At 43.4% G+C, this 16,253-nt stretch overlaps 1 protein-coding gene across 2 annotated transcripts in view; it reads right to left on the reverse strand.

The window, feature by feature from the left end:
* SAMD12 (sterile alpha motif domain containing 12) overlaps positions 1–13,743 on the reverse strand; it is a 791,332-nt gene extending 777,589 nt beyond the window's left edge. For both annotated transcript variants that reach the window (XM_029591932.1, XM_029591930.1), the window contains exon 1: positions 13,624–13,743. In XM_029591932.1, coding sequence (XP_029447792.1) covers positions 13,624–13,648 — 25 coding nt within the window. In that variant the 5' untranslated portion in view covers positions 13,649–13,743. The remainder of the gene's footprint in view (positions 1–13,623) is intronic.
* Positions 13,744–16,253: the final 2,510 nt, after the last annotated feature.

Genomic DNA, 16,253 nt, shown 5'->3' on the forward strand with positions numbered 1-16,253 from the left:
CCCTGTCATGGCATATATTATATATTTAGTTATATAAAACAATCAGTGCCATTTTAACATAACTTTTCTAATTCTTACTCTGAAAAGAAACAAAAAAATAAGTAACCAAATTACCTAATCTGTGTAAATCTATGGCTACTGCAAGGGCCATACGAGATATATTCCAACCAAAGTAAATACAGTTGGATGTGAGTGCTCCAGAAGGCAAACCGATGTATGTGTGTGGGGATCAATAAACCTTCATAGACTATATATGTATTTGATGGGAAAAAAAATCCTGATACTCCAATATCCTTGACTCAGTATTGTAATGATGATCTCTCTTTGACTTTAGATACAGATGATTAGCATGAAATCTGGCTTAATACATTAAAATTATCTTGAAGTAAAAAGTACAAGAGCTAATGTTCATACTTTTATACCACACTTATATGTTTATGATGTTCTTTTCTAGATTTAGTGACTTGAGTCCTTGGTGCTGGACAGGTTGCGGATTGTCAGCAAATTATATTCATATGTGATGGGAGTGTCAGCTTATTCAAACATATTGGGGGATGGTTCAGGACATAACTCAGGAAATAATTGCCATTACAATTACCTTTACTGCTACATTATGTTTGTCGGGAAAATTTTTCATGTTGTTGATGCGGCACACAACCATTGCTTATTATTGGAAAGCCAATCCATTTATTTCTCTTTGGAAATCTGTGCGAGCTGACATCTTATGTTACGTAAAAATGTCATTGCTTATGATAATTTATTTATTTATTTAAAAACATTTCGATACTGTCTTTCACAAGCAGATAGCTGAACCAAAATGGTTTACAATAAAAAAAAAATGTAAAAATAAAAACAGTAATATTTGAGTAAAAAATAGATAAAATAAAATGAAATGAAAAAAGTAAAAATAAGATAGGATCAATTAAATTAAATAAATGAAAAAAATATACTAAAAAATGAATAAAAATGAAAAAAAATAAAAATAAAAATAAAATAATATTTGGCTTAAGTATTGGAAATGGAGACAATCTTGTATATCATCTGATTAAAATTGATGTATATAATCAAGATAGATAGATAGATAGATAGATAGTGAATCCTTGGGAAAGTAATTGGGCTGGTATGATGTGTAATTTGTAAAGATTTTACAACCTTATCTAAATTCAATTGAAGTTTGTATTTCCATATTGTAGGCAGTGTTGGTATGAATAGCAATCCTTGATGATCTAAGTGCAGATTCAAGTGATTTTACAGGAGTTATGAAATGATGCAACTGTCTTATGGACCTTTTTGATTGTAATAAGATTTTTCTTATGAAATGCATTATTGATGCTGCTGCTGTGTCTTTAAAGAGTTATAAAAAAATAAAATAATCCTTCATAGGTGGCAAAATCTAGAGTGTACTCTACTGCTTGGTTATTTAGGAAAAATCTGAATGTATGTTGGAGGATTTTTTGGCTTTGATCATTTTATAATTTCTTTTTCAGCTTCACCTGTAGGGTGGATTTGCAGCAGGTTTCTGAGTTTCTGAGTGTGAATAGCATAAGGGGTGTTAATGGTTCCTCCATCTGTGTGCCCAAATATATTTTTAAGAAGCTTGTATAATTACCGAATATCCTCTTTTTACTAGAGTTATTATTCAGCAAAACCTGAATAGCCAAGTTTATGGAGTAGCTCAAGATTCCCTGGTAAGCCGGTTAGCAGAATGAGCACTAGGTACAATTTTTGTCAAACTAAAAAAAGCAGCTTGTAATTATGCTCACCACCTCGCAGTAGGTGAATAAAAAATATGCAGAACTCTTACCTTGAGAACCAATCAGCCAAAGTCAGGGCCCTGCCTATTCCAGAGAGGCATCTATGAGCCACAACTGCTTGTTACAGCAGCAATTTTCACTTTGCTGAATTTTGTGCACAAAAATATAGGGAGAGATTTACTAATCTGTAGGGATGTGAATCGTTTTTTGACGATTTAAAAAAATCATCCGATAACGGGAGTTATTTGGGGGGAGGGCGGGAAAACCGGTACACCAAAACAACCCCTAAATCACCCCAACCCTATACAACTAATCCCTTACCTTCCCCCACCCCCCCAAAACTTTTTATGAGTACCTGGTGGTCCAGTGGGGGCGCGGGGACCGATCTCCCGCTCTTGGGCCATCGGCACCATTTTGGCTGCCACTCAAAAATGGCGCCGATGGCCCGATTAAAAAAAAACCCACCCGACCCTTTAAAGATGACCCCTTAGCTTCTCCCACCCTCCTGATCCCCCCAAAACCTTTTTAAATTACCTGGTGGTCTAGTGGTGGTCCCGGGAGCAATCTCCCGTTCTCGGGCTGTCGGCTGACAATCATAAAGATGGCGCCGATGGCCCTTTGCCCTTACCATGTGACAGGGTATCCATGCCATTGGCCGGCCCCTGTCACATGGTAGGAGCACTGGCTGGCCGGCGCCATCTTTAAAGATGTGGATTATAATCCATGTGGATTATAGTAGTTAAAATTCTTTGTTTTTAGTTTATTTTACCTGGAAATTTCAATGATATAACAAAAAAAATTGTTAAAATAACTATTCCACTGACTTTTTTTTTGTTTATAATATTGAAATTCCCATGTAACATAAAATAAAAATTGAAAACAGATATTTCACTATCTTTTTCTTCCCTAGAGTTTCCATTAGGGATGTACAGAGGGACGCCATACATTGCATTCGGGATTTGTATTCGTCGGGGGGCAAATACGTTGCATTCGGCAAGGGGGGCCCCCGATACATTTGTACATTAATTCTTATTAGTTTCCCAGCTAAAATTAAATTAATTTCAGCCCCCCACCCTCCTGACCCCCCCCCCAAGACTTATCAAAACTCCCTGGTGATCCAGCGGGGGGTCCGGGAGCCAACTCCTGCATTCATACCCTCAGCTGCCGGTATTCAAAATGGCGCCGATAGCCTTTGACCTACTATGTCACAGGGGCTACCGGTGCCATTGATCAGACCCTGTCACATGGTAGGAGCAATGGATGGCCAGCAATGGATGACCATTGGCCCCTGTGGCACAGTGAGGGCAGCCAACAGCCCGAGTGCAGGAGGTCGCTCCCAGACCCCTGCTGGGCTTTTGGCAAGTCTTGTGGGGGTCAGGAGGGTCCCTCCAAGACTTGCCAAAAGTCCCTGGTGGTCCAGCTTGGGTCCAGGAGCGATCTCCTGCACTCTGGCCGTCGGCTGCCAGTAATCAAAATGGCGCCAATAGCCTTTGCCCTTACTATGTCACAGGGGATACTGGTGCCATTGGTCAGCCCCTGTCACATGGTAGGAGCACAAGATGGCGCCTTGCTTCTTGTTCCTGCATCTTCCTCCTTGATGTGATTCAACTCTCCTGCCTTGCTCTGAACCGGCCCCTGCCCATCCTCTTGTGCCTTGTCTCCTCAGCTCCCCTCTTTTGACCTCTGACCAGATCCAGATCCAGACCATGCCCTCGCTAACCACCTGCCCTGACCCGAGTCCAGACTCAGGTTCTCCTACTCCACCTCTGGCAAGCTATCTCACACTGGTTTAAAGGTCCACGCCGTGCCCTGTTACACTCCCGTTGCCAAGGATCTATTGAACAGGTCTACCGGCAGACCCACCAGCACCTCTTTTCTCCCTTAGTAGCTTGGGATATATCTCATCCCACCCTATGGCCTTGTCCACTTTCAGTTTTGCTACTTCCACCCAAACACGCTCCTCTGAAAAGGGGGTAGTACCTACCCTACACACATCTGTACTCTTGCAAACCTGCAGTAGTTTTCCTCCCAGGTCATCTTTAGTGAAACCAAATTGAAGTGTTTGTTTAATATTTCTAATCTTTATCTTTCTCCAAACATTGCTTCTAGTCTACTTTCAATCTTCCAATCTCACTACTGGCCTTTCTCAGATATATGTTTTGTCACTTCGCTTTGCCTCTTTGGCAAGTCTAACTTCCACTTGAGCTTTGGCTTGCCTGATTTCTTTCTTAATCTCTTTCAGCATCACCAGCTATTCTTCCCTGTGTTCTTTTCTATTTTCTGAATACTGATCTTGTCTTTATTTTTCCAGCCACCTTTTTCGTGAACCATATCTGTTTCCTTTTCCTCTTACTTTTATTTGCAGTTGTTACATATATAAAGCTTTGTTGCCTTTCTTATAGCTCCTTCTAATTTAGCCAACTGTTCCACGTCTCCCATCTCCTCCCAACCTTCTAGCTCCTCTTCAAGGTACTTTCCCATGTGACCAAAATCTGGATTTCAAAAATCCAGAACTTTTGGTCTTCATATGACTTATCGCTGTCTTGACTGCTGCTATCAGTCAGATGATCAGTGGAGTTCAGGGGGGCATCTACTTGGACTTTACAGATATTTACCTTTGTGAGCACCAGGTCCAGTATCACTCCTCCCTTTGTGTGTTCCCTCATCATTTGTCTAAACATAGACCCCTGACGGGCATCCACAATCTCTCAACCTCTTACAGATTCTTCAGCAAGATTACTCCAATCCATGTCCAGTAGATTAAGATCTCCAATGAGCAACATCTCTCCCCTTCCTTGCCATTTTTTGGATGTCTTCAGCCAGATCTCTCTCCAATTCTTCTGCTGAGTCAGAGGCCTGTAGCCCACACCAGTGTAAATGAAAGTTGTCTGTTTTTGTTTTTAAGACTGCCCACAGTGTTTCTTCCTTTCCCTCCACCCCTTGCATCTCAATTGCTAGGATCTTGGAGGTTATTTGTCAGAAAGACCATTATTACTACAGATGTTTAATTGTATTCTAACAGTTATAAGAACATAAGAAAATGCCATACTGGGTCAGACCAAGGGTCCATCAAGCCCAGCATCCTGTTTCCAACAGAGGCCAAACCAGGCCACAATAACCTGGCAATAACCCAAACACTAAGAAGATCCCAAGCTACTGATGCAATTAATAGCAGTGGCTATTCTCTAAGTAAACTTGATTAAAAGCCGTTAACGGATTAAATGGTCAGTTTTCTCAGTGGAGAAAGGTAAACAGTAATGTGCCTCAGGGACCTATACTTGAATCGGCATTTATTAATATATTTATTAATTATCTGGAACAGGGAAAGGCAAGTGAGATCAAATTTACAGATGACAATTTTTCAGAGTTAAAATCACAAGCGGATTATAATATATTGCAGGAGAACCTTGCAAGAAGAGAAGACTGGGTATCCAAATGGCAGATGAAATTTAATGTGGACAACTACAAAATGAAGCACATCGGGAAAAATAACCCATGCTGTAGTTACACAATGTTAGGTTCCATATTAGGAGCTACCACCCAGGAAAAAGATCTAGGCATCATAGTAGACAATACATTGAAATTGTCAGCTGTGCACTGCAGCGGTTAAAAAAGCAAACAATGTTAGGAATTCTAAAGAAGGGAATGGTGAATAAAACAGAAAATGTAATAATGCCTCTGTATCTCTCCATGGCGAGAGTGCTGTGTGCAGTTCTGGTCCCCACATCACAAACAAAGATTATAGTTGCACTGGAGAAGGTACAGAGAATGGTGACCAAAATGATAAAGGGGATAGAATAATTCCCCTTTGAGGAAAGGCTAAAGAGGAAAGGACTGTTCAGCTTGGAGAAAAAATGGCTGAGGGAGGGGGGGGGGGGGGACTATGATAAAAGGTCTATAAAATCATGAGAGGACTGGGACTAGATAATGCAAGGAATAGGGGGCGCACCATGAAATTAGCAATAGGCACATTTAAAACAAATCTGAGAAAATTCTTTTTCACTCAATGTACAATTAAGCTCTGGAATTCATTGCCAGAGGATGTGGTAAAGATAGTTGACATTGTTGGGTTTAAAATAAGGTTTTAAAGGAAAAGTCCATAAATTGCTATAAATCAAATTGACTTGGGAATTTATTATAGCCTCTCATCTCATGGGATGCATCTACATTATTTAAACACATTGGGCCAGATTTTCAAAGGGGTACGCGCATAAGATACGCACGTACCCCCCGAAAACCTGGCCGATGAACCCCCTGCCTGCGCCGAGCCTTTGTTGAGTAGGCTCGGCAGCATGCGCAAGCCCCGGGACGCGTGTAAGTCCCGGGGCTTTCCTGGGGGGGCGCCACCGCTATACGCCCCCCGCGTATAGCGGTGGCGCGCCATTTGGGGGTGGGGCCACGGGCATGGTTCCGGCCCGGGAGAGTTTCGGGGGCAGGCAGAGGCCTCCAAAACGGCTCCCGGGCCTGGGAATTGCATGCCGGTGGCCAGCCCGGCGTGCGCAAGTTACGCCTGCTTCGGGCAGGCGTAACTTGTACAACAAAAGGTGGGCTGGGGGAGTGGAAGGAAAGTTCCCTCCGAGGCCGCTCCGATTTTGGAGTGGCCTCGGAGGGAACAGAGGCAGGCTGCGTGGCTCGGCGCGCACAGGCTGCCGATTTTGGGCAGCCTTGCGCGTGCCGACCCCGGATTTTAATGCATACGCGCGTATCTATTAAAATCCCGCATACTCTTGTTTGCGCCTGGTGCGCGAACCTAAGTACGCGTGGGCGCAGATTTATAAAATCTACCCTATTGTGAAGCAAGACACCAAGCTCTGGGCCACAAGCGAGAGCTTTCCCCCAGGATTAAGAGTTTGAGCATAGGAGTACATTGCTAATCACAGCAGCCCCTGAAGATAGACAAATATGTTGGTGTGCCCTTGGGATTAACCACTAAGGGTTATAATTCCAAAGTACATCTACTACAAAAGTAAACAAAAACAGGAAAAAACAGTTCTAGCAACAAATTATGTTGTATCCTGCCACTAGGCCATAAACAATCTTACTAGAAACCATATGACCCAGAACCTGGGAACTATTCTTGTTGTTGTTCTCTCTTTAACCTGTAACTTAACTGTATCATTATCAGTATGTACAATTTTCACAAATATTCCTTTCATTTTAAATATTTTAAATATTACTTTGGCAACCCATGTACATACTGTCATGTCAGTCAAGTTTCCTGAATCAAAATATTTCTCAAGCCTCAACCCTTGTCCCCTGCAGTCTCTATCTCAATATCCCTCCTCCTCATGATGAGAAAGAACTAGAAATAATCTGGTGGGGAGGACCAGGGTTCACATTGGAGAGACTTCTGGGTCAGAAAAGGGAATGAGACTGAAAGTTTCATTCCCTATATACCCTCCCAACCCAAGCAGTCTCACTTTCACACCTCAGACTCCCATCCTATTCCCAGCAGTCTCTTTCTTATCGCCCCCCCCCCCCCGACACCCATTTCTAGCAGTCTCACTCTCAGCCTCCAGTCCCCAACCACTTCTCTCCCTTCCCCACCCCAGACTCCCATTCATCTTTAGCAGTTTCAGATTTGCCTCCCAGACCTCTCTTCCTCCCCAGCAGTCTCACACTCACTCTTCTTTCTCATCCCCAGCAGTCTCACTCACCCTTTCCCTGATCCTCAGCAGTCTCATATGCACACTTGCTCCCCCTCGACCCCCTCATCATCTCCAGCAGGTCACGTTCACTCTTCCTCGCTGCATCCCCAGCAGGTATTAGTTCACTCTTGCTACTCCCCACCCTCCCGACTCCCCCCTTCATTCCCAGCAGTCTAACATTCATGGGGGGAGACAGTGGAAGCTGCGGCCAGGGATTGGATGTGGTGGCAGTGACACTGTTTAGGCTCCTGGGATTTCTGGGCCTGGGATTTCCTCTCCCTGACATTTCTTTTTTGCTGGCAGTGGCTTTTATTAGTTTTGTGTTCATTTCTGCTTTTCTGCCAATTGATGGCTGGGTCAAGGTTTGCTAATGTTGGACAACCAGGCAGATTCAAGGGATGTGGTTTCAGGAAGTTCATGCTGAAGTCTGGGGAGGTCAGCCTGCCGCTGATCTTCCTTATCGCCATGCCACCACTGATCTTTTCTGCCATAAACTCTAGCTGATGCTGATCTTTCTGGCCCATCTCCGCGGACTCCTCCCGCTGCTGGGTTTCTGAATCCTCTGTAGGAGTGGGGGCAGCACAGTTAAGGAGAGAGGTAGGCAAAATAAATTTGAAACGAAACTGGCTGTAAAGGCAAAAAACTCATAATAAAACCTTTTTTTAAATATATCCAAAGCAGGAAGCCTGTGAAGGAGTCAGTTGGGCCATTAGATGATCAAGGAAATAATAGAGCACGAGGGTAAAATAAGGCCATAACAGAAAAAAATAAATGAAGTCTTTGCTTCGCTTTTACTGAAATAGATACCCATGCCAGTAACAGTATTTAATGGTGATGATCCTGAAGAACTGAAATAAATCACTATGAACCTGGATGATATAAATAGGGCAGACTGGCAAACTAAAAAGAGTAGCAAATCACCTGGCCCGGAATTCTGAAAAAACTAAAAAATGGAATTGAAGATCTATTAGCAGTAATTTGTAACCAATCATTAAAATTGTCTATTGTATCTGAAGATTGGCGGGTAGACAACATGACGGCAATCTTTAAAAAGTGCTCCAGGATGATCCAGGAAACTATAGATCTGACTTTGGTGCCAGAAGCAATCATGGAAACTATTCTAAATAATAAAATCACAGAACATAATTAGATATGGGATAATGGGACAGAGCCTGCATGGATTTACAGAAGAGAAGTCTTGCCTCACTAATCTGCTATATTTTTTTGAAAAGGTTAACAAATATATGGATAAAGTTGAGCCAGTGGATATAGTGCATTTGGATTTTGAGAAAGCGTTTGACAAAGTCCCCCATGAGAAAATTGTGAAAAAATTAAAAAGTCGTGGGATCGGAGGCAACGTCCTATTGTGGATTGTAAACGCGTTAAAAGACAGGAAATAGAATAGTAATAAATGATTAATTTTCTCAGTGGAGAAGGGAAACTATGGAGTGCCTCAGGGATCTGAACCGGGACCGGTGCTTTTTAATATAATTATAAATTGTCACAGGCTTGCAAGAGTGAACTCTGGGACTGCTGACAGATAAGGACAAGACACGGTGCAGAACTGTGAGGCAGAGATGTGATCAGAGAGTAGAGAGTCCTTACAGACGGAAAGGAAGTAAGGTCAGGAACCAGGCCGGGTCCCAATCTGAAGTCAGGATCAGGAACAGCCAGATGCAGAGGAACAAAGGAACAGAACTGTGGCTCATTACCTGCCTAGAGGAGCGAGCTTCCTTTTATGCTAGAACAGTGCTGATGTCATCAGTCCGTATCCCAAGAAATCCTGGAAACTGGACCTATAAAGCTAGCGAGTTGCTACAGGCACTTACTAGAGCAGCAGGATGCAGCAGAGGAACAGGACACCAGGAGGCCCCAGCAGGTCACAGGTCACAGCACTGGACCCGGAAACGGGAGGTACAAGATGTCAACTGCAGTACAGCACACTGTGGTCAGTGGCATGTTAAATCTAGAAAAGAGTACGATAAGCAAGGAGATCAAATTTGCAGATGACAAAATTATTCAAGTTGTGAAATCACTAGCAGATTGTGAGAAATTGCAGGGAGACCTTGCAAGACTGGGCAGATGAATTTTAATGAGGATAAATGCAAAGTGATGTACAGAAAGAAAAGTAACCCACACTGTAGTTACACAATGTTAGATTCTATATTAGAGTTAGCACCCAGGAAAAGGATCTGAGTGTCATAGTGAACAATACTTTGAAATCTTCAGCTCAGCGTATGATGGCGGTCAAAAAAGCAAAACAAACATGTTAGGAATTATTAGGACAGGAATAGAAAATAGAGTGGAGAATGTCATAATACCTCTATATTGCTCCATGGTGAGACCACACCTAGAGTATTGTGTGCAATTCTGGTCACCAAATCTCATAAAAGGTACAGCTGAACTAGAAGAGGTACAGAGAAGGGCAACCAAAAATGATTACGGGGATGGAACGGCTTCCCTAAGAGGAAAGGCTAAAGGAGTTATGCTGTTCAGCTCGGAGAAGAGATGGGCTATAAAATCAGTTATTTAAAAATACAAAGACTAGGGGACACTCCATGAAGTTTTCTCCGACTTAAAACAAAATCAGAGAAAATTATTTTTCACTCAAGGCACAATTAATCTCTGGAATTGATTTCTTCAGGATGTGGTAAAGGCAGCTATCATAGCTGGGTTTAAAAAAGGTTTTTGGGCTTGGGAAAAGCCACTGCTTATCCCTGGGTGTTAGCAACATGGGATCTGACTATTGTTTGGGATCAAGCCAAATACTCGAGACCTGGATTGGCCATGATGGAAATGGGATATTGAGCTGTATGGACCCTCGTTCTGACCCAGTATGGCAGTTCTTATGTTCTTATGAATTTGTCTGAATGTGTATTGGGTGTCTTTCCTTTCATTTACTACTTTGGGTTCCATTACCGAAGCATCTTCATTTTCCAGTGTAGAGCATTTTGTGAGGGCAGCAATATGGAAGAACTTGTTCTAGGCCTATCTGTGCAGAAGCATCCCACACTTAATATAAGGTCCAGCCCTTTCAGTGCCAAAAGGAGAACGGAGGAAAAAATCAGTATGAAGGGTGAATACTGAAGGAGGGGGGGTGGGGGGGTGGAGGGGGTCCTTATGCTCGGTATGCAAATGGCCAGAAATGAGCCCTGTGAGCTGTGCAGAAATTGGCCCCGGGCAGTACATGCAGGCCAAGAGGAAAAGAACCGGGGGGGGGGGGGGGGGAGGGGGGGATTAAAAAGCAAGTAGAGGCACCTGGAAGAGAGGTGCAGTGCCCAGCTAGCATGTGCAGGTCTCAGAGAAGAGAAAATCAAGTCTTGCATGATGACTGAAGGGCATTCTTGCCGTCTCCCTCTCCACAAAGATCAGGTCCCAGGCCAGGAGTGCAGAACCTGAGAAGCAAGTACTGTCTCTTGACTCAGGTCCCAGTGGCCAGAGCCATAGCCAGGCCATCTGGTCAACTGATAAAGTGCACCCTCGCCCTGAACCCAACATACGACGCCGTGATCTGGGATACTTGGTTACATGGAGGGAGTTTTTATTTTTATTTTGGCCCAGCAGCTTCCTCCTGCACCTTTGGGATTCCAGCTCATTCGGAACCAGGCATCCTGGTGTCAGGAGTCTTTTCATACTAGGGATCTCTTTTCCCTATATTTCATATTCCCCTCAACTTTATTTTTACTCCAGGCATTGCAGTTCGTCCTGGACTGGGGGCCAAGCACCAGGGCTCTGTTCAGCATCCAGTCATGGGCTCCCCAATCCAATCACTAAGTGCCATCCCCATCCCAGGCAGGCCTTCCCCACATACCATTAAAAATTAAGCATTTATAATACCAGATTTTACATGAAAAGTTACATTCTCAGGTAAAAATATCACTTACAACAACAAGTACATTATATTTACACGCACTGCTGTGGGGCCAACCACAAAACCCTGCAGAAAAAAAAGCACTTGGAACTCGTATGGTATTAGGCCTATGGTAATGCATGTTAGGTGCAGGCTTGGTCCTCAGAACGCCACAAGTAAACTCAATTACAATACAGTAAACCCCCCATACCAAAATACCACTAGCTGCCAGTCTCAAACAGTAACAACCTTACCTATGAAAAGGCAACCTGTAACTATTACACCATGCCCTAAAATGCCAATACACCTCCTAATAAGAAACCAGAACAACCCAAGCTGTTATAGATCCCTACACAGAAATGGAAACCATAAGCAGCCAGATTCTGTATGCAGTGCAATGATGTCGGCGCCTCTGACTAATAGCGCCTTGGCCAAAGCCATATCGGCCATAGGTCTACCAGTGGCGAGTGCAGAATGCAGGAAGAAGGGATTGGGTTCCTGACTGTGAGCCAGGCCCCAGGGAGTGAGAATCTAGTTCTGGATTGTGATGCCAAGTCCCAAGTGGTGAGTTCCATGAGCCCCAGCAGAGCAAGGATCATGTCCAGTGTGTCGAGTGCAAACCCCAGTTAGTGACTATAGAAACTCCCAGGGAGCAACCATCAGGTCCTGGGCAGTAAGTAGAGATTATGGGCAGGGAGGACATGGTCGTGGACAGGCTCTGAAGCAGTCTCAGGCAGTCAGCCTGTTTCATAAAGGGCTGCAAGTAAGAACCAAGGTGTGTGTGGGTTTGGGGGGGGGGGGGGGGGAATGTCATATCTTAACAAACCTAGGAGAAAAACAAAATCAGAGGCAGAGAGTACATGCATTGCCTCCTGGTGTGACAGGTGAGCTTAGGATATAGGACAGGAAGCTTTATGAGCAATAGACCAGCCAAGAAATGTTAGGGCAACCATAAGATGCCAAAGCAGATGTTCAACCATTGGATATGGATTTTAGATTTAGCTACTCGCCTTTCCAAACCCATGCTGAAGGTGCAAAAAGGTAAGTCTCTACCCCAGAGTGCTTACAATCTAAGTCTGAACCTGAAAAACCAGAACCTGAGAGTGAAAGAGTCTGCACCCTGGTAGCGGGGAGCAATATTGCAACAGAGGAGAAGATCCCTTATCAGGCCAGACAGCCCAGTACTGCTTCCCCTTGGCCCCCTCAGAAGTGCAGAATATAGTTACTGTATTAAATTAAAGAGGAGAATCTCTTCTTGCCAAAAGGATAGAGAGATGGGATGAGGATGGGTGGGAGAGAAGAGAAGTCTGTGCTCAGGAAATTCAAGAACAGGCTCTCATGACTTGACAACCAAAAGCTGCATAAACTTGCTTCCTACAGAGGCCTACAGTTTAAATCATTCCTTTGCTGTTGTTATATTACCATTATAATCCAGTCACCAGTTTCACATATTTGATAAAGTTGGCATTATTTTTTGTGAGCATGCTGTAGCAGTCACAAAACCACACAGAGGGAACAGCAGCAAAGACAGAAAGATATACTTTCAACCTACTTACTATTCTACTAATGACCACATCAAGGCATGGCAAATATGCAGGCCCTTCCCCCCAAATAAAAGCACTTAATATCTAGGGGAAAATAATTTATTATAACATGATACACCAAGTGCCTCCAAAACATTAACAGGCCACTACACTGAATGACAGCTTAATATGCTAAAAACCATGCCCGTCCGTGAACTCGGAACATAGTCTCGTTTTGGCACACTTTCCCCCCCCAAGTGAAAAATACTGGCTTTCCTGGTGAACTCTCAGTTGTATTTTCAGGCTGCCCACGATGACACGTCTTGATCGTACTTCACCACGCTCTCTCCTCTCTCGCGTCCTTTCATTTGAAACCTTGCCGAGGCTCCTGTTGCTGCTCCCTCCAGCCCCTCTCCCAGCACTGCACGAGCCTGGCGCGGGGTGGGCCCCGAGAGCCCCGCGATCGCACTGCACGTTTTAAGTGCTCCCGAGCAAGGCTGTTTTCGCTGAATTTCCACAGGTCAGCAATCTTACGGGGCGACACGTACTGCCACATTGATAGACGGTGCCTGAGACTGCTTTAACCGAACTGGCAAGCGACGCACGCCGTTTAAGAGCTGATGCAGTTTTGCCCATGTCACCAATATGAACAGATGCGCTGCACACATCTGGTTCCTGCCAGCCATAGTAGATCAGAGCATTTGTTTAAAAGAAGAAAAAAAAAAACCTGCCTAATTCTCAGCGCAGGTAAGCATCGATCGCACACACCTCCTGCTGCTGCTGCTGCTGCTTCTTTTCCAAGGGAAAACAGAAATCTTTGGCCATAGGGAGTTTAAATGGATTCTTACCTTCAACGGCCATCCTTGCAACCATACGCACATAACTCGCTCAGATGATGCACTTATTTTCCTGGCTTTATTTCCCTCATAGGTTTCCAGGGTTCAGTCATCAGCAAACAGGCTCAACCTGCAGGACGTGGTCAGGGAGCCTGCTCTGTAGCAGCAAGGCAGCCTGGGAAATGTAGTCTTCCAGCTCCTGCAGCAATAGCTGCACAGTAAACCTGCTTTGTTTCAACACAAAAATTATAGATGATGTCATTTCCCCTCCCTCCACCCGGCACCTGCATTTCGCTCTCTGAATGCATTGCTTAAAAAAAAAAAGATGAAAAGAAAAAGGCAAAACAAAAGCTCAATTGGTTGAACCAGTTCCTTACCTATCGGTCACTTAAATAAAACTAAACGTTTTGTAGGGCAAGAACTACATGTCCTACAATGCAGTGCTTCCGAGCTTACACACTGTTTAGAAGAAGAGATTATTGATTGAAAACTTCCTTGTCATATAAGAGTTGGCAAACAGTAGCGGGGCAGGGAGGAAGCGCTGTTTACCAAGACGCTTTATTCTGTCACATGCTATGCTGTCTACGTACGGAGTTTTCTGGACGTGCTTTAAAAATCTGGTGGTGACCCGAGTTTTCTCAGAGAAAAAAATAGTCATCTGGGCCAGATCGACCCATTTGACCTGGATTGAGGTGGCAGCCCTGTCTATTCCTTTGTTCAAAATAGTCATCAAGGCGAACTGGAAGTGAAATCCACTCGGTAATTTAGAAAACCCTACAGTACATTTTATTTCAAAATATATAATTATTATTTAAACCTTGTACGTTATTAACAAATGCAATTTTACAGTAAGTGAGATGTTACCATATCTAATCAACTATGAAAGTCACCCCTTTTAAAATGATAGGTAAATTACCAATTTATCACATTTTAAGAAAAACATCACCAACTATGCTATCCTTTTTCTCAGATTTTCCACTTCTTACTAGATGGTGCTAAAACTGGTCTTTGCCTTCTCCCCAGTTAGTGGGGGTTTTCAGGATATTCCTAATGAATATGCATGAGATACATTTGCACATACTTTTGGCAGTGCATGCAGATATATTTCATAGATATTCATTAGGGCTATCCTGAAAACCATGCTGGCTGGGAATTGGGGGGGGGGGGGAGGACTAAGGACAGTTTGGCCACCATTGCCTTCTATGACTTCCCTGACACTCCCTGCATCTAGTAGTTTTGTGGAAAACAAGACCCACATTTTTGTGTATGGTTCAATGCAAAACGAGGGGTACTTGTCTGAGAGAGGACAAACTTGATTGGTAAAATGCACTGCAGTACAAGTGCATTTGAAGGTAATTGTATACATTTGCATACAGACAATAACTATCATTATCACATTTGTAAAACAAATAGATTTATAGTGGGTGGATTCCCTAGCCTCCAGACATTAAGGAGTGCTTTGCTGTGTGCTGTGAAAAATAAAGCCAAATGTGCCTGAGCGTGTTGTAATGCACATCCTGGACTGTTATTCTTATTTGAGTATAAACAACTTTAAGTTTAAGGTCTCTTTTCGTACAGCGATTGAAATAGAAAAAGCTATATAATCTTGTAAATTCATGTACTACTACTTATCATTTCTATAGCACTACACGACATACGCAGCACTGTACAAACACAGAAAAAAGACAGTTCCTGCTTATTAGAGCTTACAATCTAATAAGACAAACATTCAGGACAAGAGACTTAGGTTATTTCAAAAAACAAGACAATGGTTAAAAAAGAAAAGAAAGTTAGGGGTTCATATTGAAAAACTGTTTAGACAGATATCAGGAAAGTTATCTGTCAAAATGGCTTAGCTGCAATTTTAAAATGCTTACCCATCTAAATTCTAGCCAGGTAAGTCGGGGGGGGGGGGGGGGGGGTTCTTGGGGCGAGAGGTGGGTGTTTTGGGGAGGAAATGAGTTAGCTATTTAAGCTAACCGACTAACTCTAGATGTCATAGACAGGTCTAAAGTTAGCCAGATACCACATATGGGTAACCTGCTAACTTAACTAGTTTCTTAGTGGCTGAATATTTACCTCTTAGTTAATAAGACTAAAAACAGATAACCAAGCCTAAGATTTAAAAGTGACTTCAAAAAGGTGTTTTTTTAGATGGGATTTAGACATGGCAAGAGAGGGAGCATGTATACACTGTTTCAGGAAAATTATTCCAAGCACACGACACATCCAGGTGGAAAGCACAGAGTTGGGAATTGGCGTAGAGGAGAAGCGCACAAATAGGGGTGACTTGACTGATGAGTGGAGAGCACGAGGAAGGGAATAGAGAGAGATAGGAGTGGTAGTGAGGTGCTGCAAAGGGATGGCATTTGGAGTTGATAAAGAGGAGCTTGAACTGAATGTGGGAGAGGATAGAGAGCTAATGCAGTGACTTCAGAAGAGGGGTTATATGAGCATAGCGACTTTAGTGAAAGGTAGGTCATGCAGCTGAATTCTGGATTGATTGCAGTGGACACTGGAGAGAGAGGGCTCGCTGGGAGAGCTGTGAGGAGCAGGTTGCAATAATCTAAGCAGGAGGAGAGAATGGATAAGGGTTCTAGTAGTGTGATCCAAAAGGAAGGGACGGATTTTGGAAATGTTAT

The sequence above is a fragment of the Rhinatrema bivittatum genome, chromosome 2, assembly GCF_901001135.1.
Source record: "Rhinatrema bivittatum chromosome 2, aRhiBiv1.1, whole genome shotgun sequence".
Lineage (NCBI taxonomy): Eukaryota > Metazoa > Chordata > Amphibia > Gymnophiona > Rhinatrematidae > Rhinatrema > Rhinatrema bivittatum.